General features: G+C 39.3%; 1 protein-coding gene across 3 annotated transcripts in view; it reads right to left on the minus strand.

Moving 5' to 3' along the window:
* ANKIB1 (ankyrin repeat and IBR domain containing 1) overlaps positions 1-24,406 on the minus strand; it is a 135,271-nt gene that overhangs the window by 60,550 nt on the left and 50,315 nt on the right. For all 3 annotated transcript variants that reach the window (XM_028525154.2, XM_036010620.1, XM_028525152.2), the window contains exons 3-4: positions 22,546-22,846; positions 979-1,161 (exon numbers count right to left, since the gene is read on the minus strand). In XM_028525154.2, the coding sequence (XP_028380955.1) occupies positions 979-1,161; positions 22,546-22,846 (484 nt within the window). The remainder of the gene's footprint in view (positions 1-978; positions 1,162-22,545; positions 22,847-24,406) is intronic.

The raw sequence follows: 24,406 nt of genomic DNA on the forward strand, positions 1-24,406 counted from the left end.
AGGCAGGTATTAGTAGCCAGACCATATAAGGTATTATATATATCTGAGCAAACAGTTTGTATTTTAAGTACAATTAAAAAGTTACCAAGTGATTTAAGAGATATGACCTAATTTAAGTTTAAAATTGTTGCTTAGGCTTCTGTGTACAAGATGGATCCTAAGGAAACCAGAATAGAAGGAAGGAGACCAGTAAGAAAAAACTATTACTTAGCTCAGATGAGAAGGGAGGGTGGTAAGGGCCTAGGGAGGTAGGAGTGGAGACTGGGAGAAGTAAATTGATTTGCTGTAATTTTTTAAGGAAAACCGACAGGATTTCCAGATTATCTGGACGTAAGAGTGAGGAAATCAAGAATTCATACCTCATTTATGCCTGAACAGCTCAGTGAATGGAAATAATGTTTACTCAGACAAGGAAGACTTACGCAAGTGTTAATGTCCATGACAAGTTCAATTCCATCATAGAGGGGAAGAAAGTCATAATGCAGTGGGCTGAAGAGTGAGTGGAAGGTGAGGAACTCGGTGTGCACAGAAAACTCTCAAGTTTGTTTTTCTCATATGAGCATCAGAAATGTGGGCTACAACTGAAGGGGGGTAGGGACAGGGTTTGGGAAGAACGGTCAATGGAAAGGCTGCTCAGCTGTTTTTGCTTTTCAAGATAGGAGTTACCAAGCATGTGTGTTGATAAGAGCACTCCAGAAGACAGGGAGAGACTGAGGGGCAGGAGGACTAGAGTTCTGGACTGGTAGGACAGGCGAGGATTCATATCACACATCAGCATCTCTATTTATATGTAAGTAGACGTACACATGTTAGAGGAAAGACTTCGCTTCCAGGGTTTCTAGGTGTATTTTTATATTTATGGCTATGCAGGTGACAGGATTGTTAGCATGTTGCAAAAACAACAACACAAACTGGACTATACAGAAGTAAAAAACTAATATAAAATCCATACAATTTTTTAATTTAAAAAAATCTTACCTCTCGTTTGTCTAATGCAGCATATTCAGCTTCTATTTCTTCGGCTTCAGGATCTCGTGAGAATACCATCTGAGATTCCAGGTTAAGGGCCAAATCTTTGTGGTGTTGCTTTTCAGCACAATCACAAGGCGTATCTTTATTCTCATTCTCAGCAAACAAGTCTCCTCCATGTTTTACCAATAGCTAAAAGAGATTTTTTCAAAAACTTGCAACCACAGATCTCAACAGTTATTTTCATATTACAAATTTAAAACTATTAAAAATATAAAGTAAACACAACAAAAATGCAATAGTATGTACCTGAAATGATAAAAGTTATTTAGAAACTAGTCGCTTCTTATTTTAAGATTAGCATTTCTTGATTACCTGTATTAAGATGACTTCCTTTGGTTAAAAATAAGAACAGCAACAACGCCAATTTCTTAACCTTTAAAAAGAAATTCTTAAGCATTTTGTCTAATCCAAACATAAAGTTTTACTCAATAAAAATGTATTCAATGCTTTCACTTCTATAAATTTCTGGAAATCATTCTTAAACAAGAATATTTTAACCACTAATACCTGGATTGACCTGACAGAGTGGACAAAAATTTTCATTTGTATTATTCATTATCCAAACACTGAAATGAAATTAGGATGAGCAAGTCACTGAAGCAAAACTTTTTTCGGTATTCCTCAAACTAAGTGATGGTGGCCTCTTGTCAAGATGCTGGAGTAGGTAAAGGCAGTGTTCACATCCTCCCACAACCACATCAAAATTACAACTGAACAGCTATTACTGAGAACAGCCTGAAATCTAGATTTCAGAAGTCCTACAACTAAGGTATATATAAAAGAGCTGCCACATCCACACTGGTAGTGGAGTGGAGATGTAGAATGGGCTGGTCTCATACCCATGTGCGGCAAATAAAAATCTAGAGGGTTGTGTTGTCTTGGCTGCAGAAGTCCCTCCTGAGGAGCAAGGGGTCCCAACCCCACACCTGTCCCCCTCCCCACCCAAAGCCCAGGGTTTTAGTGCTGGGAAAAGAAGCCCCCATAACTCTGGGCTATAAAAACCAGCGGGGATTGGGGCTGAGGGAGATGAAGGGCTTCTGGAGTCCCAGGTGTTTCTCTTAAAAGGCCCGCACTGGACTTACTTGCTCTAAGAGCTCCAGTGCTGGGGCAGCAGCTCAAAAGGTACCAGGGACATACAAGGAGAAACTGAATTGTCTGGCATCAGGTCAAGAGCCAGAGAAGCAGCTTTTTCCCAGACAGAAATGCTGGCAGAGGCCACTGTTCCATTGATAAGTGCCACTCCCCAACCCACCACAGAGCCACAGATGGGTACTATATCTGAGTCTCCATCAACTTGCTAACATGGTTCTCTACCCTGGTGATTCCTAAGACCCCACCATACCCAAATTTCGGACCAACTGCTGTTTCCAGTGGCTTTTCCATACAAACAGCCCATCTTAGCTCATGCTGCTAACTTTCCTAAAATCTCTCAACCAAGCAGCATATGGCCTCAGCATGCCCCATACCACTCACTAAGTGGCTCCATGTCCATCATTAGCAGTAGCTAGCTTTGGTCACTAAGTGGCTCCATGTCCATCATTAGCAGTAGCTAGCTTTGGTTTGCAGTTTGGCCTCTCCTGGGCACCCCCAAGCCCAGCACAAGTAGGGCCCATCTGCAGATCACTTTGTAGCTCACGCTAGATGGCTCTGGGCAGAACACAGGTGGCAGATGACCATGGTGTGCACCTCCCAGGAGGCCCAAAAGCCAGTGAACCTGATGGACAGCTTCAGACTACACTGAAGCAACCCACCATGTCCACCAGCAACACACTCAAGAAATGGGCTTGGTGGGTACCTGAGCCCAGATGAAGCGAGTTCTCTGCCATGGGGTTGTTCCTTGTACATCTTCCATGGTGGTCCAGGCTAGCACTCACTGCTGAACTGCCTGAGGGTAAGTCCCTCCCGCTGATGTGACAACAGCCAGCAAGGCTCAACTATAAGAGGAGAGTGCACATTGCCCACGTGGGGGGCACACCTGGAAGGCCCAGGTTGGGCAACTAGGGAGGCTGTGCCACTGAGCCCTCTACAGGACACCTGCTACACAAGGCCACTCTACCAACAGTAGGAAATAGAGTAGCTCTACCTCATACATAGAAACAAACACAGGGATGCAGCCAAAATGAAAAGACAAAGAAATATGTCCCAGATGAAAGAACAGAACAAAACTCCAGAAAAAAACAAAACAAAATGGAGAGAAGCAATCTACCACATGCAGAGTTCAAAACACTGGTTACAAGGAGGCTCAATGAACTCAGGGGAAGAGTAAAGAAACTAATGAGAACTTCAACAAAGAGAAACATAACAAAAGAGAACCAGTAACAACTGAGGAATATAATAACTGAAATGAAAATTATTATGGGGATAAACAGTAGAGTAGGTGAAGCAGGCGATCAAATCAGTGATTTGGAAGATAAGGAAGTAGAAAACACCCAATTAGAACAGCAAAAAGAAAAAAGAATTTTTAAAAATGAGGATAACATAAGGAGCCTCTGGGACAACTTTAAGTGTACCAATATTTGCATCACAGGGGTGCCAGTAGGAGAAGAATGAGAGCAAGAAATTGAAACCATATTTGAGAAAATAATGACAAAAAACTTCCCTAACCTGGTAAGGAAACAGACATACAAGTCCAGGAAGCACAGAGTCCCAAACAAGATGAACTCAAGATGCCACATCATAATTAAAATGTCACTGGTTAAAGACAAAGGGAGAATCATAAAAACGGCAAGAGAAAAGCAATAATCTGATTCCCTTAAGACTACCAAATGATTTTCAATAGAAACTTTTCAAGCCAGAAGGGATTGGCAAGAAAAATTCAAAGTGATGAAAAGCAAGGACCTACCACCTGCATTATCTTTTAGAACTGAAGAACAGATAAAAACCTTCCCAGATAAGAAACAAGCCAAAAGAGTTCATCACCAAAGCAGTACTACCAGAATTGTTAAAGGGTTTTCTTCACAAAGAAGGGAATAAAAGATAAAAATTATAAATAAAATAACAATGAATACATGTAAGGGGGGACCCAAAAACCCCAAAATATATTTATAAGAAATAGTGCATTTATTCTTTCATGTTTAAACATCAGTTACCTTCAAGTACTCTCCATTTTTTCTACTGTTCAAAACAGTTTTTGAACTTGTCGATTTTGATAGCTTTTAGTACTTCTGCTAGTTTTTGTTTCATCTCTTCTATATTGGAAAAATGTGGACTTCCGGCAAGATGGAGGAATAGGTGGACGCACCGTACCTCCTCGCACAACCAAGATTAGAACAACAATAATTTACAGACAGAATAACGCCCAGAACCAGCAGAGGATTTATCTGAATGGAAGTCGGGCAGCCAAGAAGTTGAAGTGGACCCGTACATCCAGACTGGTAGGAGAAGACGAGCCAAGGGGGGGCGCGGGGCTGGCACGGGTCGGCTGCGTGCAGAGGTCGGGGAAAGTTAGGCGCGAAATCGGCGTGAGAGCCATCCGGGGTGCAAGAACGCAGTGGTGGTCCCTGAGTACGCAAGCTGCGGCTGGCAGACCCAGAGGGGTAGCGATTGTGGGCCAGGGCAGAACTCGCAGCCCGGGAGCCCAGAGAAGGGTCTGAGCCCAGGAGAACGGAACTACCGCCATTGTTCCCTCCCGTCCCCGCTCCTGCCCCCACCCCCACATATAACGTCACAATCTAGCGACTGGGGTACCCAGCTCCAGTGGACACCTAAGGCTCCGCCCCCCGCTGTAACAAGAGCGACCAGACCGGGAAAAAAAAAAAAAAAAGGAGAGACAGGGAAAAATATGTTTTCAACAGAGCAGATCAGTCCCCCAGGACTCATCCTTTTGAGTGACCAAGAAATAGCCAATCTATCAGATGCACAGTTCAAAACACTGGTGATCAGAAAGCTCACGGAATTGGTTGCTTTTAGGCGCAATTTAGATGAAAGGATGCAGGTTACCATAAAAGAGATGCAGGAAGATATGCGGAGGAGAGCCAATAGTGCAAGGAAGGAATATGAGTCTCAAAACAATACAGTGGACCAGAAGGAAGATAGAATCAACCAAGCAGGAAAGCATGATGAAATAAGAATTCAAAAAATTGAGAAAAAGCTTAAGAGCATCCAAGACGCCTTTAAACGTTCCAATATCCGAATTATAGGGGTACCAGAATCAGAAGGGGAAAAGCAACGAATTGAGCATGTATTTGAACAAATAATAAAGGAGAACTTCCTCAATATGGCAAAGGGAACAGTCTTCCAAGAAATCCAAGAAGCTCAGAGAGCCCCAAAGAAGTTGGACCCAAGAAGAAACACACCAAGGCACATCATAATTACATTAGCCAAGGTAAAAACGAAGGAGAGAATCCTAGAAGCAGCAAGAGGTAAGGGGACAGTCACCTACAAAGGAGTTCCCATCAGACTGTCAGCTGATTTCTCCAAAGAGACCTTACAGGCAAGAAGGGGCTGGAAAGAAATATTCCAAGTCATGAAAGACAAGGACCTACATCCCAGATTGCTCTATCCAGCAAAGCTCTCATTTAGAATGGAAGGGCAGATAAAGTGCTTCTCAGATAAGGTCAAGTTAAAGGAGTTCATCATCACCAAGCCCTTATTTTATGAAATGCTAAAGGGGCTTATCTAAGAAAAGAAGATAAAGAAAAGACATGTATAGTAAAAGGACAGCAAACTCACAAATATTAACAACCACACCTAAAGCAAAACCAAAAGAAACTAAGTAAACAATTAGAACAGGAATAGAACCACAGAAATGGAGGGCACATGGAGGGTTGGCAGCAGGGGGGTGGGAGGAGGAGAGAGGGGGAAAAGGTATAGAGAATAAGTAGCATAGAATGTAGGTTGAAAATAGATAGGGGGAGGGCAAGAATAGTACAGGAAATGTAGAAGCTAAAGAACTCATAAGTATAACACATGGACATGAACTAAAGGGGGGAAACGTGGGTGGGAGGGGGTACAGGGTGGAGGGGAGAGAAGGGGGGAAATGGGACAACTGTAATAGCATAATCAATAAAATATATTAAAAAAAGAAAAAAAAAAGAAAAAGAAAAACGTTGCCCTTTGAGGACTTTTTCATCCGGGGAAACAAAAAGAACTCACTTAGGGCAAGATCAGGTAAATAGGGAGTGCGGGGCATGGGGTCACGTCATTTCTGGTCAAAAACTGTTGAACACTAAGCACAGTGTGGGCAGGTCTGCTTGTAAATCACCCATCACAAAATGGGCAAACACGCTGAAAGAGTCTTCAAAAAAAATTCACTGAAGCCGAACGCAGCCTCTCACAATAATGTCAGCTGGTACACTGATACAGATGGGTTCCTAGAACACTCACCTAGTGGGAGAAGTCTGTATTACAAGGGATCTGCCCTCCAGAAGACAAATCTCTTTTTCTGGCCCCCCACTCATATCTACCAACAACTTATTTTTTTGAAGATTTTATTTATTTATTTTGAGAGAGGGGAAGGGACGGACAACAAGGAGAGGGGGAGAAACATTGATGTGTGAGAGAAACACTGATCAATTGTCTTGTGCAAGCCCCTAACTGGGGACTTGGTCCACAACTGAGGCATGTGTCCGTAGCAGGAACTGAACCAGCTATCTTTCTGTTTGGAGAAGATGCCCAACCCACTGAGCCACACCAGTCAGGGCTATCAACAACTACTTTAAATGCAAATGGTTAAGTGTTCCAATCAAAAGACATACTGTTGCTGAATGGATAACAACACAAACCTTTACATGTGCTGTGTATAAGAGACTCACGTCAGGTCAAAAGACACACACAGGCTGAAAGTAAATGGATGGAAAAAGATATTTCCTGAAAATGGAAATAAAAAAAGGCTGTGGTAATAATACTTATACCAGACAAAACAGACTTTAAAACAAAGACTATACTAGGAGACAAAAAAGGACCCAGTGATTTCACTTTTGGGTATCTGAAGAAACCCAAAACCCTAACTAAAAAGACATATACATCCATATGTTCATTGCAGCATTATTTACAACAGCCAAGATGCGAAAGCAACCTAAGTGTCCATCAATAGATAAATGGATAAAGAAGTGGAATAGATAAATGGATATACAGTGGAATATGACTCAGTCATAAAAAAGAATGAAATCTTGCCATCTGCAACAACATGAATGGGCTTAGAGGGTATTGTGCCGAGTGAAGTAAGTCAGAGAAAGACAAATGATAAATGATTTCACTTATATATGGAATCTAAAAAACAAAATAAACAAACAAGCAAACCAGAAACAGACTCATAAATACAGAAAACATTCTGAAGGTTCCCAGATGGTTAGGGGATTGAGGTAAAATAAGAAGTACTTGGTAGTTACAGAACAGTCTTGGGGGTATAAAGTACAACATATGGAATATAGTCAATAATATTGTAATAACTATGTATAGTGTCAGATGAGTACTACATTTATCAGGGTCACTTCCTAAGTTATATAAATGTATAATTGCTGGGTAGTTATCCTAAAACTAGTGTAATGTTGTGCTAACATAATATTGAGTGTTTTCTAAATGCCATCACTATGCTAAGCACTCAAATACACATTCTTCTTTAATATTAATCACCCCATGTGACAGAAATATAATGAGGTCTGAGAAAAGTTAAGTAACTTGACCAAAGTTACCCAACCAGTAAGTACTAGAACTGGGATCCAGGTCCAAGTTTGACCAAGTTCTTAATGATGACTGGATTATTATTACCAACATAGAGAATAGGTCAGTGATTTTCAACCTTTTTCATTTCAAAGTACACATAAATAAACTAATTACTAAAATTCACAGCACACCAACCCCCCCCCCAAAAAAACCCCAAACTTTTGCAGATCTGACCAAAAAAAGAAAGAAAGAAAGAAAGAAAGAAAGCCAACCCCAAAACAAACCCAACGAAGTAGGTAAATATAATTTTGATTCATTCACATTGGATGGCTATTGTTATGCTGGTTGCTGTCATTTTCTTATTTGACAATCTAAGGGAAAACAGGTCAGTGTCTCTAACTAAATAGTCAGGTATTGCATATTTTAAAAATTCTTGCAGTACACTGGTTCAAAATTGCTGGGATAGGTTGATCACATAAACTAAAAATGTCACGTGCATCCTATGTCCACCATCAAGTTCTGCCCAGGCTCTTTCTTATAATCTACATATAAAACATTTTAGAGGTTTTAATTTTGTATGGGAGTTAATCATAAAGGTAGTTTCTTTTCATTTTCTTCCAAGAAATTTTCTTTCTCCTCACTGCAACAAACACACAGATCTTCCTGTAAAGTGTCTCATTGCTTTTGGAACTGGAATACATATGGTTCCTCTACAGTCATCCTAAGAGAGCCAACAAGATTAAGGGACTTATATCAATGCCAAACTTGGAAGTCCTGGGCTAGCCTGACAAGCTCAAGAGATAAAAAAAGACATTAACTTCTTGCCCTAGGCTAAGAGTAAGCTTCAGAGCTAAGATGGTTTAAAGTTGTTTCTTTTTTAAGTTGTAAAAACAAGCAAATGGATCAAGAAGAATTATGAAACAAACTTGTGGCCACAATGTTTAAAATATTCACCTTTCACAGAAAATTTGCTAAGCATGGCTCTGAACAGTCACTGTTAGAGTCACCTTCTAGAGCCTGAGAACAACTCCTATGAGCTGCTATTTACCATCTAGAATCTTCTTTAGTCAAAGTGGTATCTGAGGACCAGTGATGTCATCACCTGGGAGTCTGTTAGGAATGCAACATCTTAGCATCACCACCTGGGTGCCCCTCCTACTCCAGGCCTCTAAATCAGAATCTGATTCTGATTTACAGGAGATTCTTATGCACATGAAAGTTTGAGAAGCAATGACATTAAAGTAGAACCTATGTGGCTGAAGAATTTGATGCTAATATTACCTATTCTCCTCAATATTGAGGACTTACAGTAAGTCTACAGACTTACCATACTTATTGCAGAGTCTATTACAGTTTGTAGCTTTTCTGCTTCACAGGTTATCTAGTACCTAAACACAAAATAAACTATTTGCTTCTGACTGCTACAAAAATAACAGGGCTGAATTTATTCTGGTTCTTTACCCAAGATCACAGAAAGTAATTTCTAAAATGCATACTGGGATAGCTTTCAAAACCATAATTTGATTTACTTTCACAACAAACATTACAAGAGATTCTAAATATTAGCAAACAAGATAAACTATCTTGAACTTACAGCCTCAGTCTTTAATAAAAGCAAAGACAACAAGTTTAAGAGGCTGTGCCATTCCAGAATATTGGTAAGGGAAAGCTTCTTAAAAGCTTCTTAAAAAAATGTAACAGAGTGAAGACTGCATTGAAGTTTAAAGAAAAAATGAGCCTGGATGGTGTGGCTCAGTGAATTGAGTGCTGGCCTGTGAATCAAAGGGTCACCAGTTTGATTTTCACAGTCAGGGTGCATGCCTGGGTTGCAGGCCAGGTCCCAGGTAGGGGGTGTGCTAGAGGCAACCATACATTGATGTTTCACTCCCTTTCTTTCTCCCTTCCTTCCCCTCTCTCCAAAAATAAGTACATAAAATCTTTAAAAAAGAAAGAAGGAAAAAATGGATGTGTAAAGAAAGGATGTGAAAAGAAATCTCAGGAGTGAGATTTCTTGCCTTGATTGGTAATCTGTCTTCACAGAGATTCCCCAAGTGAGGTTGACCCCCAAATGAGGTTGACTGCAGTGGGAATGAGAGAACCACAGACCTGTATCTCACTGGTGTTCCACAGAACAAAGGTATCAAGGTCTGGGCAGTTCTAAATGTTATTTTTTGCTAAATGTTAAAATACAGCACAGTATTTTGCAAATGCAGCAGTAAACAGGATGAACTGACAGAAACAATGGGATGACAGTGGCCAAATGTAAAGAGGACCTCCATAGGTAATCAGCCAAATAGTGTACATAAGCAATGGCTAAGCCTCCCTTTGAGGAGAAGCTTTAGCTATGAATCCCCTGTCTCCTTTATTTATGGCACGTAAACAAAACAACCTTGCCACAGCCATGTCTTGTTTTTAAATACAGCACCTCAAGCAGCAAACCCCTTGAGTTCAGTAACAGGATCATCAACGGTGTCATGGCTAGCTATGTGCAACGCACAAAGAATAACGCATATACAAGATCTCCAGTACCAGGCAGTCCAGGCCTGCGGAATGTTGTTTGAAGAAGACTGGTAGGGACACTTCACAGAAATGACCCCTGCTCCTGGAGGATTCAAATACTTATTAGTGTTAGTAGATGGGTTGAAGCATTCCCATGTCAAACTGAGAGATGCAATTAAGTTGTAAAGGCACTGCTTAAGGAAATAATACGTAGGTTTGGATCCCCAGAACTTTCTGCGTGACAATGGGCTTTCACAGCTGCTTTAATAAATGGAGTAGCAAGAGCTCTCCAAATTAGGTTTGTCTCACATTCTTCACGGAGACCATAGTCCTCAGGAAAAACAGAATGATGTATTTATAAACACTCAAAGAGACCCTGACCAAACCATGCCAGGAAATCTATGAGACCTGGCTTAAATTTACTACCAATTGCCCTAAACAGGACCAGGGCAGCACCTAACCAGAATCAGGATTAAAGGAATGCTTACATTCAATCCTTTTGAACTTAGCTATGATAGGCTCTTTTTGGGCTCCCTCAAATTTTGGAAGGCCCAGACCCATTTATAGAATAGGCTGTTAAACACATTACCCAATTAGGAAAGGTAACTGAAAACTTAAATAAGTATGCTAATCTGATTTTATCCACACCAACACATGATCCAGGGAACTGGGTATATTTAAAAACCTGGAAATTAGCATCCCTGCAAGATCAACCAGACCCAATATGGACAGGTCCTCATTTGATGTAATTAACATACTCATCGTTCTCTTAAACGACAAGATATAACTTCCGGGATACATCATTCTTTAGTGGGGCCTGCTTTACTACCCAGTGAGAGCAAGAAACCAGTTTCATAGTACTCCTGTGAACCTGTCTCACCACAAGCTGTTCTTCAGAGAAGGTAAGTGATGAATGTCATGCACTCTTGTTCTCAGGAATCCCAGAACCTAGGGGACCCTAAGACTTTCCCAAATCAGGAAGCCAGAGAATTTCACTCTCTAATTCAAAGATGTACTGATACTTGGCAGAAAGCAGTTACAGAAGTATGACCCTTGATTCTATTCCCTAAAGAACGAGGAGTGAAAAATGTCAAGGGGGGTCTTCAGAAAGGACAAGGGTCTGGGCAGTTCTAAATCCTATTCTTGCTCAATCAACATTGTAAATGACCAAATATTATACATAAGTGATCATTAAGCTTCCCACAGAGCTTTAGGTATGAACCCTCTGTCTTCTTGTTGCAAACAGTAAAAACAACTGTGCAACAACCACATTTGTTTTTTAATAGAGCACCCAAGCAGTGAATCCCTTGAGTTTGGTAATACTGACACCTGTGAGGAGACTCGTACTCAGTGATGAATGGAGGGTCCACATTTGTAGCACTTGTCTTGGCAAGGATAATCAGCATGTATGCTACCTTTGGCACAGAAGCTAGCTAAAAGCAAGACTGCATGACACTGGAAGAATACTTTTAAAAATATTTCAGCTTGCTGACTTTTAGGGCATAAGTTTGGGGGATGCCAGTAAGTGAATGATATATTAGATGGAGATTATCTGTTAAATTGTTGCTGCATAAAGACAGGTGTTTTGCTCTTACATACGTAATAGGGAGTTACATCTGGTTCTAAAGAGGTAGCTTTTAAGTGTTTCAACCAAAGCATTCTAAGTATCATTTACCTCACTCTCAAATAAGGAGGACTGCATACTTTATTTGAATGTGTTTTTTAGCCTCTCTTGCACATTTGGTGGTACCCAAAATATTCTAACTGAAAAGAAACATCCAATTATCACCATCTCAAAATATATGTTCATCTATTCTTCCTTTCTTTACATTCACAATCCCAAAGGAAGAGGGGTAGAGCAGCCCTTAGTACTTAAGACAAATTCCTCCCTACCCCTTTGATCCATAATCTAAATGGTCGGTGACTCTGGACAAGCCAGTTAACTTCTGTAAGTCTCAGTTCACACAGGACCATCTGTAAATGAGGCTTATATAATCTTGAGAGAAGATGTTCTAGTTACAAAATTACAACTTTATCTATCTGTTCCCTGTATGACATTGAACACTCCATTACTCCCTCCATCTTCACGCTGACTTTCTAGTGGCTCCTGATTCAGGGTTCCCCTATCTTAATTCTGTTATTCTTCTAGCTACTTTCCTTTCTTGCTCATCCACATTTCTCAAATTAGTGACTGACATCTACTCTCTGTACCTCCTCAGCAAATGACTTAACTACTCCCAGCAATCTCATCTCTACCTTGACCATTTCACCAAAACAACATTCCTGACAGTCATTAATATCTCTCAAAGCCAACAGCTTTTCCCAGTCTTCTAATTCCTTTACCTTTCTGCAGCATGTCGCATGACTGTCCCTCCACCCCACCTCTGAGATTCTCTTGGCATCCTTGACACTTCATTATCTTTGTCTCCTTTTTGTTTCCTTTACAGGCCACTTCTTATCACTCCTTTTAAATACAGGACGTCTCCAAATTGATGCTGTGACTTTAACAATGTAATTTTATTTATAATCTAAAGTCTGTTCCTTTGATTTCTCATCTATACCTTATCTTGCTTTTTAGTTATCAACTCTATGCAAACAACACTCAGTTCTACATCTATAGCCTTTACTCCAAACTGCTCTAATTTTCAGTAGCTTGAAAGCCATCTCAAGTGGATAATCTATTACCTCAATCTCCAAACTTATAAATGAAAACTCAATATATTCACCTTTCCCTCCAAGTAATTTCTTCACCTCATCTCACTTTTTAAACTGTCTGTTAATTGTTCACAGGCCTCAAAGTCTCAGGTTCAAAACCATGTTCATTTTACTTAAAAACAAAGTTAACTTATTTTATTCTAATTATAGATTATGATAGTAAGTTGTTATAGAAAGTGTGGAAAAGTCAAAGAGGAAATTATATCATTCAAAGGTGGCTCACCACTGTTAATATAATATTAATGTTTAACGTCTCCATCATTAACCGTTCTCTGCCTTGCTTTCTTGTATCAACTGACCAAATCACCAAATGCTACCAGATCTGCACAATGTTCCTTGCATCTGCCTTATTTTGTCCATTTCCAATATCACCACACGAGTCCAGGCTTTTTAGTGTAATAATTTTCTAACTCCTATCACTTCAACCAGTACACTGGTTTGCAACCTGGGCTGCACACTGGAATTATCTGTAGAAATTAAATACTACTATTGAGGATCTACCCTGAGAAATTCCAAGTTTAGTAGTCTGGGAGGTACAGCCTACACTTCACTATTGGATTTTTTGTGCAGCCGTGGGTAGAACCACTGTTCCAGCACAAAGGTTTTCTTGCTGTGTAGGAACCATCTGGGTAGCCTGATAGTCATATTTAGAAGATCTGGGGTGGGGGTTAGATATATGTACTTTTCACAAGTGTTATATTGTAGGTGCCCACAGGCTATGCTCCAAGCCAGGGCTTCTCAAACTTTTATGTGGATATCAGTCACCTTGGGATCTTGTTAAATTACTGACTGAGGTTCAGTTAGTTTGGGGTGAGGCATGAGATTCTGCATTTCCAACAAGTTCTGGAATGACTGATGCCAACAACGGTCTGAGGACCATTCTTTGTGTAGCAAGACCGTTAAGAAACACTGCTTTAGAACTACTCCATTAAAATCTGTTCTACATTATAACCATTAAACCTTACTGTATTTTCTTTAATAGCATTTCTCCAGTCAAAAATTTTCAATGACTCAATTTTCTATAAATAAATCTCAAATTCCTGACCTTGGCATTTAGTTTTTTCTCCTTGTTATGACTCTATCTTCATTTTAAATTATCTGTCTTATCATTCCTCCAAAAAATAATACTTCAATCTGTATTATGTTTGAGACCTAGAACAGTGCTTTTCAAACTGTAACATGCAAAAGGATAACCAGAAGAACATGCTTAAAACATTCCTGGAGTCAAGTGTAGAAGATTCTGACTTGGAATCTGGAGGTCTGGTGAGCTCAATAATTTGTATTTATAATAAGTTCCTCGTAGTTACTGATGCTACAGGTCTGAGGGCCCCATTCTGAGTAGCTTCCTCCAAATACTTAAACGGAAATCATAACCACTCAAACCTTACTACTACCCTATGAAGTCTTCCAGGTTAAGTAAAACTAAATGGTGTTTCCTTCCTTTCAGTGCCTATCACAGTTATTACCTAAATGATTAATATGGCCTTTGGCATCATAATATTGTGGAGGCAATAAAGAGATTATATCTTTCAGAATTAAAAATTAAAAAGCTGAGGCCCAGAAAGGAAAAGTAACTGCATTGCTGAGCTGGAACTACAGATTCTGTATTGTTTTCAGTTTTAAAACTCTGTGTTAAAAACACAATATAATTAGATAAAATTTTGCAGTAAGAACTGTGTATGGTTTTTGTGGCTTTTCAATGAAGTGTGAAATACTCGGATAGCCGCCCAAGTGCCAAATAGGTCCTGTGGCTGTAAAGGAAAAAGTGTGACAGCATTTCTAGTTTTCTAGTAACCTCTATTTGATCTGACCAGCAGCTAGAGTTAAAGCTGTGAATATGTTCAGAATCATGTCATCTGCAAAAAGTGACATTTTTACTTCTTCCTTCCCAATTTGGATGCTTTTTATTTATTTTTCTTATCTTATTGCTCTGGCTAAGACTCCCAGGACTATGTTTTATAAGAGTGGTGAGAGTGGCCCTGGCCAGTGTGGGTCAGTTGGTTGGATCATCATCCCATAAAATGAGAGAGGTCAAGGGTTCAATTCCCGTCAGGGCACATTCCTAGGTTGTGGGTTGGTTCCCAGTTGGGGCGTGTACAAGAGACAACCAATCAATGATGTTGTATCTTATCAAATGCTTTTTTCTGCATCTACTGATAAGATCATATGATTTTTATTCTTTGTTTTGTTAATATGGAGTGTTACATTGACTGGTTTATGTTAAACCATCCTTGTGCCCCTGGAATGAACCACATTTGATTGTGATGCATCATGTTTTTAATGTATTGTATTTTAGTTGCTAGTATTTTGTTTAGGATTTCTACATTTGGCAGTTGCCAGAGGGAAAAGGGTGGGGTGGGGTTGGGGGCTAATTTACAGTGATGGAAGACAGTTTGACTTTGGGTGGTGGACACACATTGCAGTATACAGATCTAGTATCATGTAAATGTGCACTTGAAACCTATATGATCCTGTTGACCAATGTCACCCAATAAACTGAACAAAATTATTAAAAAAAAGAATTTAGCAGCTAAAAAAAGCTATGAATAAACAGGTAGAATAGGAATGCATAAGAAATACTTAAGAAAATACTCATTTTTAAAAAATGCTTTTCACAAAGAGTAAAGCCCTATCAAAAAATGACCTCTGTCACACCAACCATTTATTGAATCATTGTGACAGGTAAAGCACTAATATAAGTAAAATGAGGCCAAAGACTAGGCTTCTCCAGGGAGTCAGCCAAAAGGAAAAAAGTCACTGGATTTTAAATGGGCCATGCTAATAGACCTAACCCATCATTCCTTTCCAAAGTCCATCTCTACTGCAAAGTAGGAAAACAAAAACTCTCAACGACTAAGAAAAAAAATGTATTATTTACTGTATTAAAAATGTATGTTTTAAAAGAGTTTCATGTGGGCATCCATTGCATGGCATATTGTAAGTTCTTGAAAGCATATAGGACTGGCTACATATTGCTAATGTTATTTCATATATTTAAAATAAGCTTCTAGAGCACAGAGTCCTTTACATTCCTCTCTCTATTCTTTATATAATTCAGGAATCCACTGCAAACTAAGGCCCATGGGCCAAACCCAGCCTGCTCCTTGTTTCTGTACAGCCCAAGAACTAAAAGCTGTTTTCACACTTGAAATGGCTGAAAAAAATCAAAAGACTATTTTGTAATATGTGAAAATTATACAAAATTCACGTGGGAACGTCCATAAATAAAGTTTTATTGCAACACTGCAGCACTCATTTGTTTATGCATTGTCTGTGGCTTCTTTCAGCCACAAGGGCAGAGCTGAGCAGTGGCCTAAAATATTTGCTATCTGGGCTTTCCCAGAGAAAAAGTCTGCTGATCTTTGAAACAATCCTTTGAAATATGAAAGAATTAGAATTGAAGGGCTTTATTTACAGTTTGCCCTTAATGACTGTTTAACATATAAGCATTTCCAATTTTCAAACCATTACAGCCCACTACTATTTGTATTATTACTTTTATCTCATAAATAATTCTGAATGATTAATATTTGTGAAACTCCAGATTTTCCTACTTAAGGAAGTTCTGAAAAATACACCAAAGTGAGGGTTCCATGTAAGACCCGGTATTAGAAAAAGTGAATAGAAATAAAAAGGAAGGGCTGGCTAACAAGGGACGAAGAAGAGCTGTATTCTGCAAACAGGTGGCATGAGTTCAATGCAAAAATCAAAACAAAAACCCCAAACCCCCTCTAAAATAAAACAAAACACAGTCCAAGGTAAATCCAGGTATCAAGGGATATGATAGTACAATAGCATCATTAATAGAAACAAGGCAGTCAAGAGAAGGAGCGAGTGGCTAAAGAAGACAGTACAGTTTTGGAAATGGTGAACTTGACAGAATGCTGAAATGACCATATGATGAAGTCAACTAGGTAAGAAGTAATGTAGAATGGGAAATTTCAGGGCTGGAAATTCCAATTCAATATCCCATATATAGCCACTGATACACCTGGAAGTTCCCAAAGCTCTATGATTGAGAAGCTGTAACAGGGTGCTAAGCTAGAGGTCCCCCAAATGGGAAGTCCCCTACTAACCAGGCTTGGGAGGAAAAGGAAGTAGAGCCGGGCAACAGAGAGTTTTTTGCATATCTAAAAAACTTGGCAAGTGTTTTGGTAATGCTAAGTCCCCTGGTTACTGCACCTGTGCCAGCAGCTTGGAGGCAGGCAGTTCCCAAGTCACAGGGCCAAGCCTGCCCAGACTAACAATGGCAGCTGAGAAAGGCAGAAGAGACCAGAGTACTTGCAGGTGTAACCCTTTGTGGGAAGAGTCGGAAATGAGGTTACTGAGAAAGATCCCCCTGGGATTTAAATCCAAGCACAGGGCAGCCATGCTCTCTGTCTCCCTCAGTCATTTGGGAGTTCTTAACCATGAGGCTTGGGAAGGAGAAGCGCCTCATGACCATGTGGCTTGGGAGCAGTCTTGGCCATGTGGTTTGAAAGGATGCAGAAGGACCTCCCCTACCAGCCCACCATGAAGAGCAGCCATGAGGTTTTGGATTAAGAGCAGGAGCATAGCCAAGCACAGACGACTGGAAGAAGCCAGAATACAGACAGGAACCTGCCCAGCTAAGCTACAGACTTCTATTTCTTTTCCAGAGAGACAGTTCCTGACTGGCCTGGTTTTGCAAGGGGGAAGCAGGACTATGTGATTAAGGGTGTTTTTTTGTTTCTACAGGGAGTGGGATATAATGGCAGAATTCTGCCAGTATTCCAAACCTGTATAACTTTTGAATAAATAAATAAGAGTCTAGCAATGGGAATCACAGATTTTCAGTGGCAGGCAATAGAACCCAGAGCACTAGAACTCAGAGTGGTTCTGTTTCAAGGCTCTTATGTTATGTTATGTGTGTCCCTTAAGCTTACTATGAAACATAATTATTACAGGGAGAAGGTGGCATTTTAAAGTAAATAATTCAGAAAACTGTGCTTGAACAACTAAAATGAAAAAAATAATAAAAAAATAAAATTTAAAGTAAATACTTCATTTCTCTGGTTCTAAATAATGAGCCACAGGAAACTTTAAATTATTAAATACACATGAAATTGTCAACTGACAACTTTATCAGCTCTGTCCTCAAATAAACAAAAAAGAAAAATATTTTCAGCAAGTAGAGAAGATATATTTCTTTTTTTTTTAAATATTTTATTGATTATGCTATTACAGTTGTCCCATTTCCCCCCTTCTCTCCCCTCCACCCTGTACCCCCCTCCCACCCACATTTCCCCCTTTAGTTCATGTCCATGTGTCATACTTATGAGTTCTTTAGTTTCTACATTTCCCGTACTATTCTTGCCCTCCCCCTATCTATTTTCAACCTACATTCTATGCTACTTATTCTCTATACCTTTTCCCCCTCTCTCCTCCTCCCACCCCCCTGCTGCTAAGCCTCCATGTGCCCTCCATTTCTGTGGTTCTGTTCCTGTTCTAATTGTTTACTTAGTTTCTTTTGGTTTTGCTTTAGGTGTGGTTGTTGATATTTGTGAGTTTGCTGTCCTTTTACTATACATGTCTTTTCTTTATCTTCTTTTCTTAGATAAGTCCCTTTAGCATTTCATAAAATAAGGGCTTGGTGATGATGAACTCCTTTAACTTGACCTTATCTGAGAAGCACTTTATCTGCCCTTCCATTCTAAATGAAAGCTTTGCTGGATAGAGCAATCTGGGATGTAGGTCCTTGTCTTTCATGACTTGGAATATTTCTTTCCAGCCCCTTCTTGCCTGTAAGGTCTCTTTGGAGAAATCAGCTGACAGTCTGATGGGAACTCCTTTGTAGGTTACTGTCCCCTTACCTCTTGCTGCTTCTAGGATTCTCTCCTTCATTTTTACCTTGGCTAATGTAATTATGATGTGCCTTGGTGTGTTTCTTCTTGGGTCCAACTTCTTTGGGGCTCTCTGAGCTTCTTGGATTTCTTGGAAGACTGTTCCCTTTGCCAAACTGGGTAAGTTCTCCTTTATTATTTGTTCAAATACGTGCTCAATCTGTTGCTTTTCCCCTTCCGATTCTGGTACCCCTATAATTCGGATATTGGAACGTTTAAAGGTGTCTTGGATGCTCTTAATCTTTTCCTCAATTTTTTGAATTCTTATTTCATCATGCTTTCCTGCTTGGTTGATTCTATCTTCCTTCTGGTCCACTGTATTGTTTTGAGACTCATATTCCTTCCTTTCACTATTGGCTCTCCTCCGCGTGTCTTCCTGCATCTGTTTTATGGTAATCTGCATTCTTTCATCTAAATTTCGTCCAAAATCCACCAGTTCCGTGAGCTTTCTGATCACCAGTGTTTTGAACTGCGCATCTGATAGATTGGCTAGTTCTTGGTCACTCAAAAGGATGAGTCCTGGGGGACTGATCTGCTCTGTTGAAAACATAGTTTTGTTTTTTGTTTTTTTTTCCCCCCTGTCTCTCCCTTTTTTTTTTCCGGTCTGGTTGCTCTTGTTACGGTGGGGGGCGGAGCCTTAGGTGCTCACCGGGGCTGGGCACCCCAGTCGCTAGATTGTGACGTTTATGTGGGGGTGGGGCGGGCGGGAGCGGGGCGGGAGAAAACAATGGCGGTAGTTCCGTTCCCCTGGACTCAGACCCTTGTCTGGGCTTCTGGGCTTCGCGTTCTGCCCTGGTCCACAATCGCTACCCCTCTGGGTCTGCCAGCCGCAGCTTGTGTACTCAGGGATCACCGCTGCCTTCCTGTGCGCCGGATGGCTTTTGCGCCAATTTCGTGCCAAACCTTCCCCCGTACCTCCGCGCGCCGCTGACCCGAGCCAGCCCCACGCCCGCCCGGCTGGTCTTCTCCTACCAGTCCGGATGAACGCGTCTACTTCAACTTCTTGGCTGCCCGACTTCCATTCAGATAAATCCTCTGCCGGATCTGGGTGTTATTCTGATAGTAAATTATTGTTGTAAATTATTGGTTTTCTAATCTTGGTTGTGTGAGGAGGCACGGTGCATCCACCTATTCCTCCATCTTGCCGGAAGTCGAGAAGATATATTTCCATAAATATAAGCCCTTAATAATGAAAAAACCCCAGCCTGGCCTTAACCATGGAATAAATTAATCAAAATAACCTTAAAGGCTAGACTCTGAAATGAGATATCTTTTACTGCTATCATATTAACAGAAAATCAGTGCTGAAAGGGTCTTTTGAGATAATTTTGATAGTTTCCTTTTGGGTGGTTGGGAATGATAATCTCCAAGAGGCTGAGTGACTTGAGCGACTTACTCAAGGTCCTGCAGAGAGTCACTGTGAGGACCAAGGCCAGACTCCACACCAGTACTCTCATTATCAGAGATTATCAGAGATTATTAGCTTTATGAAAAAGGGAATACATATCTGAAAACACTCTTCTACTCAATCCAAAACCTTTATATCTTGCTTGGTACTAATGATGACTATGGAAATTAGAAAAACACTATAGAAATGTTATAATTATTATTCTTATGGCCATAGGGACTAAAAACAATGACACAGCCCAGTAAGTAGTTTAAGAAAAAAAAAAAAACATTTAAATCACCCATGAGAGTAAACCTTATAAAAGATGTCTAAGCCTTTCCTGTTCATCAGAGGACCAGCACATGAAATGAAGGTAAACAAAAACTAATACTCTAAGAAGGGCAGTTACAGAGTCGAATTTTTAAATACATATATTCCATGCACTAGTATTAAAACCACAGGAACTTAGTTAATGTATGCTTCTCTAGGAAAATCTTCTAGTTTAATTAACAGTAAGCATTACCAAAGTCATTCAAGGCCTAAGGCTGGGCTAGTGTACAGTTCAGTATATATTGCAAGAGATTCAAAATAGTATTATATTGGTAAAATGATATGCCAAAGTTTGTTGAAGAAAACTAGAATATATGTAACCAAAGTATTTATGGGGTTCTATTAGGGATGTTTTACATTAAGTCAAAGATCTCCCTCCTCTGAATATAGAAAAATAAAAAAAGCCATCAAATGGTATGTTAATGTGATATGCTGATAGAACTAGAACTTAAAACATACACACACATTCACACCAAGCAAAACATCAGGCCTGTCAGATATTTCAGAATAAACCTGGCACTGATTTCATTCACTGAGAAAAAAATAATGCTGGTAAAAACATTACACTCTCTCTTTTTTTTTTTTGAACAATTTGATGAGGATGTCATGGCAAACATACTTCGAAATCCATGATTACTAAAGCAATGTTTATAGAGAATTTTTGTCAGTAAGATATTAAAACAGCAATTGAAGAGCATTATTACTACTGCCAAGAATGAGCTATTATCTACCCGAAATTACTTGTGAAATATGACACAGTCCCATCAGTAATAGTGAGTCACTACAGCAGGGATTCTCTCATAGGAGGTGGGCACAGAACAACAGACAAAAAGCCTTGTGTAAAAGCCTCAGGAATTCTGCTAATAGCCCTGCTTTCCCCGAAACCCTTGGACATCCTTCCACCACACTGTGAATCAATGTTAGAAAACACTGCTTAAAAAAATAGTTTCAAGTTACTAACTGCTTCTGACTAACTAGTAGGCAAAGGTGACACAAACCCAAGAAAGGAAATGAAAGACTCTAAAAGATTAACAAGTATAAAAAATAATAGCAGTAAATAAAAAATAAAATCAGAAGGGTTCTAGAAGTGAAAAGAATTGACACTTAGGATACACTAAAGAAATCATATAAATAACTAATCTTTTAACCTGAGTAAGAAAATGAAGGATATTCATATTTTTGGTATCTTTATCAGTTCAGAAGTATAAAGTATATATACATGACTAACATTAAGAAAACACCAAATTTTCAGATATATAGTTTAATCTGATTAGGATTCTTGCCTTTTCAATACAGATCTACCTTTTTGGAAAGGTAGATACTCTGTGATCCAATAGTGCTCCCCACTCACACTTAAATATAGCTATACAAAAGAGCTTCTATGAGTTACATATAAATTGACACAAACATAGCTGAGAAAAACCTGTTGTATGTGGTAGTGATGATACTATAAAGAGTAATGTTTTTAGCTTAATTAAGATCCCACATTATATGGCTGACCTCATCTAAGCCTGTTGTTAGATATTATATATACATATATGAAATATATAGAAGAAAAAACACAATATAACGTTTAGGAACACTTTAATACATATTAAACAGAAAAAAGAGCACATTTTAAAATTATCAATGGCTTTTTAAAATACCCCAGTAACTGTATTAATTAATATTCATCCCTTGCTTAGGGAACTGATCAACTGTAGATCTATAACCATAGGTCCCATCACCAACAGTTGTTATGTCCAATATGCATAAATTTCCTTATACAATGGCTAATAAAGAGCAGCCAAAAAGTAGAACATATCTGTACTAAAGCTATTACACTCAATATGATACTGTTTAATTGATGGCTATTATCTTCAGGGATGCTACCAAACTTTTAATTGCTCTTGATCCCATTTTATTCCCAAGGCTGACTATTTAACTGTGGGTTTGTTCTTAATATCCTCCTAAAACAGGGGAAACATTTTATTTAAAAGTAGTCCTGGTTCTTCTAGAACCATAACAGGGATAAAAATGACTAGTTAACTATTAAGATAAGCAAAGTGAACACTGATTATTCCATATTACCAATACACAAATTTTACCATGCAGAATTCTAAAAACACAAAGTTTTACCTCCACACAGGTTTTCATCCCTGAGGCAGCAGCATAGTGCAGGGGTGTGTTTTTTTTGTTATCTACAGCATCAATAGCTGCTCTCTCATATTCCCCTTGGTCAAGTTTTGCTCCTTTCCATCTTAAGATCATCTGCAGACAATCTGCTCTTCTGAAATCATCTTCTGCAGGGCGTGCTAGGCGAGGATGAAGGGCTCCTTCAGATATCATAATTTGAGGTCCCATACACAACAAATGCATAGATGTTTCATTGTGCACATTCCGTTTATTTGGATTTCCATCTCTACCAAAAAGAAAAGTCCTGAAATAGTACAGGAAAAGGATAAGAACCAGTTATTTTCTACTTCAAAATAAGAATACACAGAAAATAAGAAATTTTAAAGATGACCTACTTCTAAGTTGTTAATACAATTTTGAATTCTTGTTTCACAATAGGGTGAATGACTAATTCTTGGTTATAAAAACCTTATTTTAGAACAATACTAAAAATAACAAACTGAGTATCTTTCTACTATTTGCTAATAAAAGAAGAGGACACAGGAAGAAGGAAGAAGGGAAAAGAAGGAAGATGAAAGAGTAAAAGAAAAAAAAGAAAAGAGAAAAGGGGGAGGAAAGAAAGAAACAGAAAGGGCCACTTACAGACTTACATGTTATTAACAGACGCCTTAGAGTACATTATTGAACATTCCATACCAACTTTTTTCCTTTATTTTCTGCCCTATTTCTCTTGAGTACTTATTTATTTAATAAGAATGGTGACAATATAAGCACCACAAGTAATGTGTAAGTTTAGGACTAAATTTTTAAATCTAGGAAAAATAGCTCTACTTAAAAGTCATCAGCTAGTGTTTATAAAGTACAATCCTTTTTGAGGGGAATAAATTGTGGTTAGTTTTAGAAGACTGAGATATAATTCCAAGGTTGTAGTCTTTACCGGTAATAGGTCTAGGGTACTCCCTTAACTACTGACAAATCAAGACCTGAGAGTTGTGCCTATTTCTTAATCTATCTTCGAGCTAGAATCACAGGCCATTTCAGATGCTATAATAGGATACTGGAAAATGAATTGGGAAAAACCTGTTATAATATAGTCAGCTTATACTAGAACGCACAAATACACTATGAAGTGAACATATAGGTCTCATATCTGAAGACAGAGCCTACATGTACTGTGGAGGGCTGATTTCACTAGCAATGGACTATGTTCATATCCAGAACAACATACAGGAAGGAAGCACAGCCAAACCCTAAGCCCTAGCTACATTAAAAAGTAAACAAATGATGACAAAACCCCCTGACCATAAAGAGCTGGCTGCAAGCTAGCTGCAAGCTAGCCTGCTTTTCAATTTGAATTTGTAAGCCAAGCTGGAAATTGCTCATGAGAAAAAAGCTGAGTTAAGAAAAAAGTTGAGTTAAGAGGTCCTAAGGCAACAGAAAGTCCCAGGCAACTTTTACAACTATATATCTCTCCAGTTCTGATCATTCAAGACTCTAGAGCTCGTAACAGAGTAAAAGGCTCAGTCTCTTTGACTCTGTCTTGTTCAGGTCTGCACTGTTCCCACAGCCTTTGGGCTACATAGTCTTCAGGCTAATAGCCCCTGCTTGTGATAAGCTAATCATTGGAGGAATTCTGTTTGGAGCTCGATTTTTTTTTTTAAACAAAAATAGTCCCTGCCATTTTCCCTTCCCTTGACATAAAGAAAACTGAACTCTGTACTTTAAAAAAAAATTTTTATTTGTCTTAGACAGAGGGAAAGGGAGAGAGAAAGAGAGGGAGAGAAATATCAATGTGTGGTTGCCTCTATGTGCCCCTTACCGGGGACCTGGCCCACAACCCACGAATGTGCCCTGACTGGGAATT

This window comes from Phyllostomus discolor, chromosome 10, assembly GCF_004126475.2.
Source record: "Phyllostomus discolor isolate MPI-MPIP mPhyDis1 chromosome 10, mPhyDis1.pri.v3, whole genome shotgun sequence".
Classification (NCBI taxonomy): Eukaryota; Metazoa; Chordata; class Mammalia; order Chiroptera; family Phyllostomidae; genus Phyllostomus; species Phyllostomus discolor.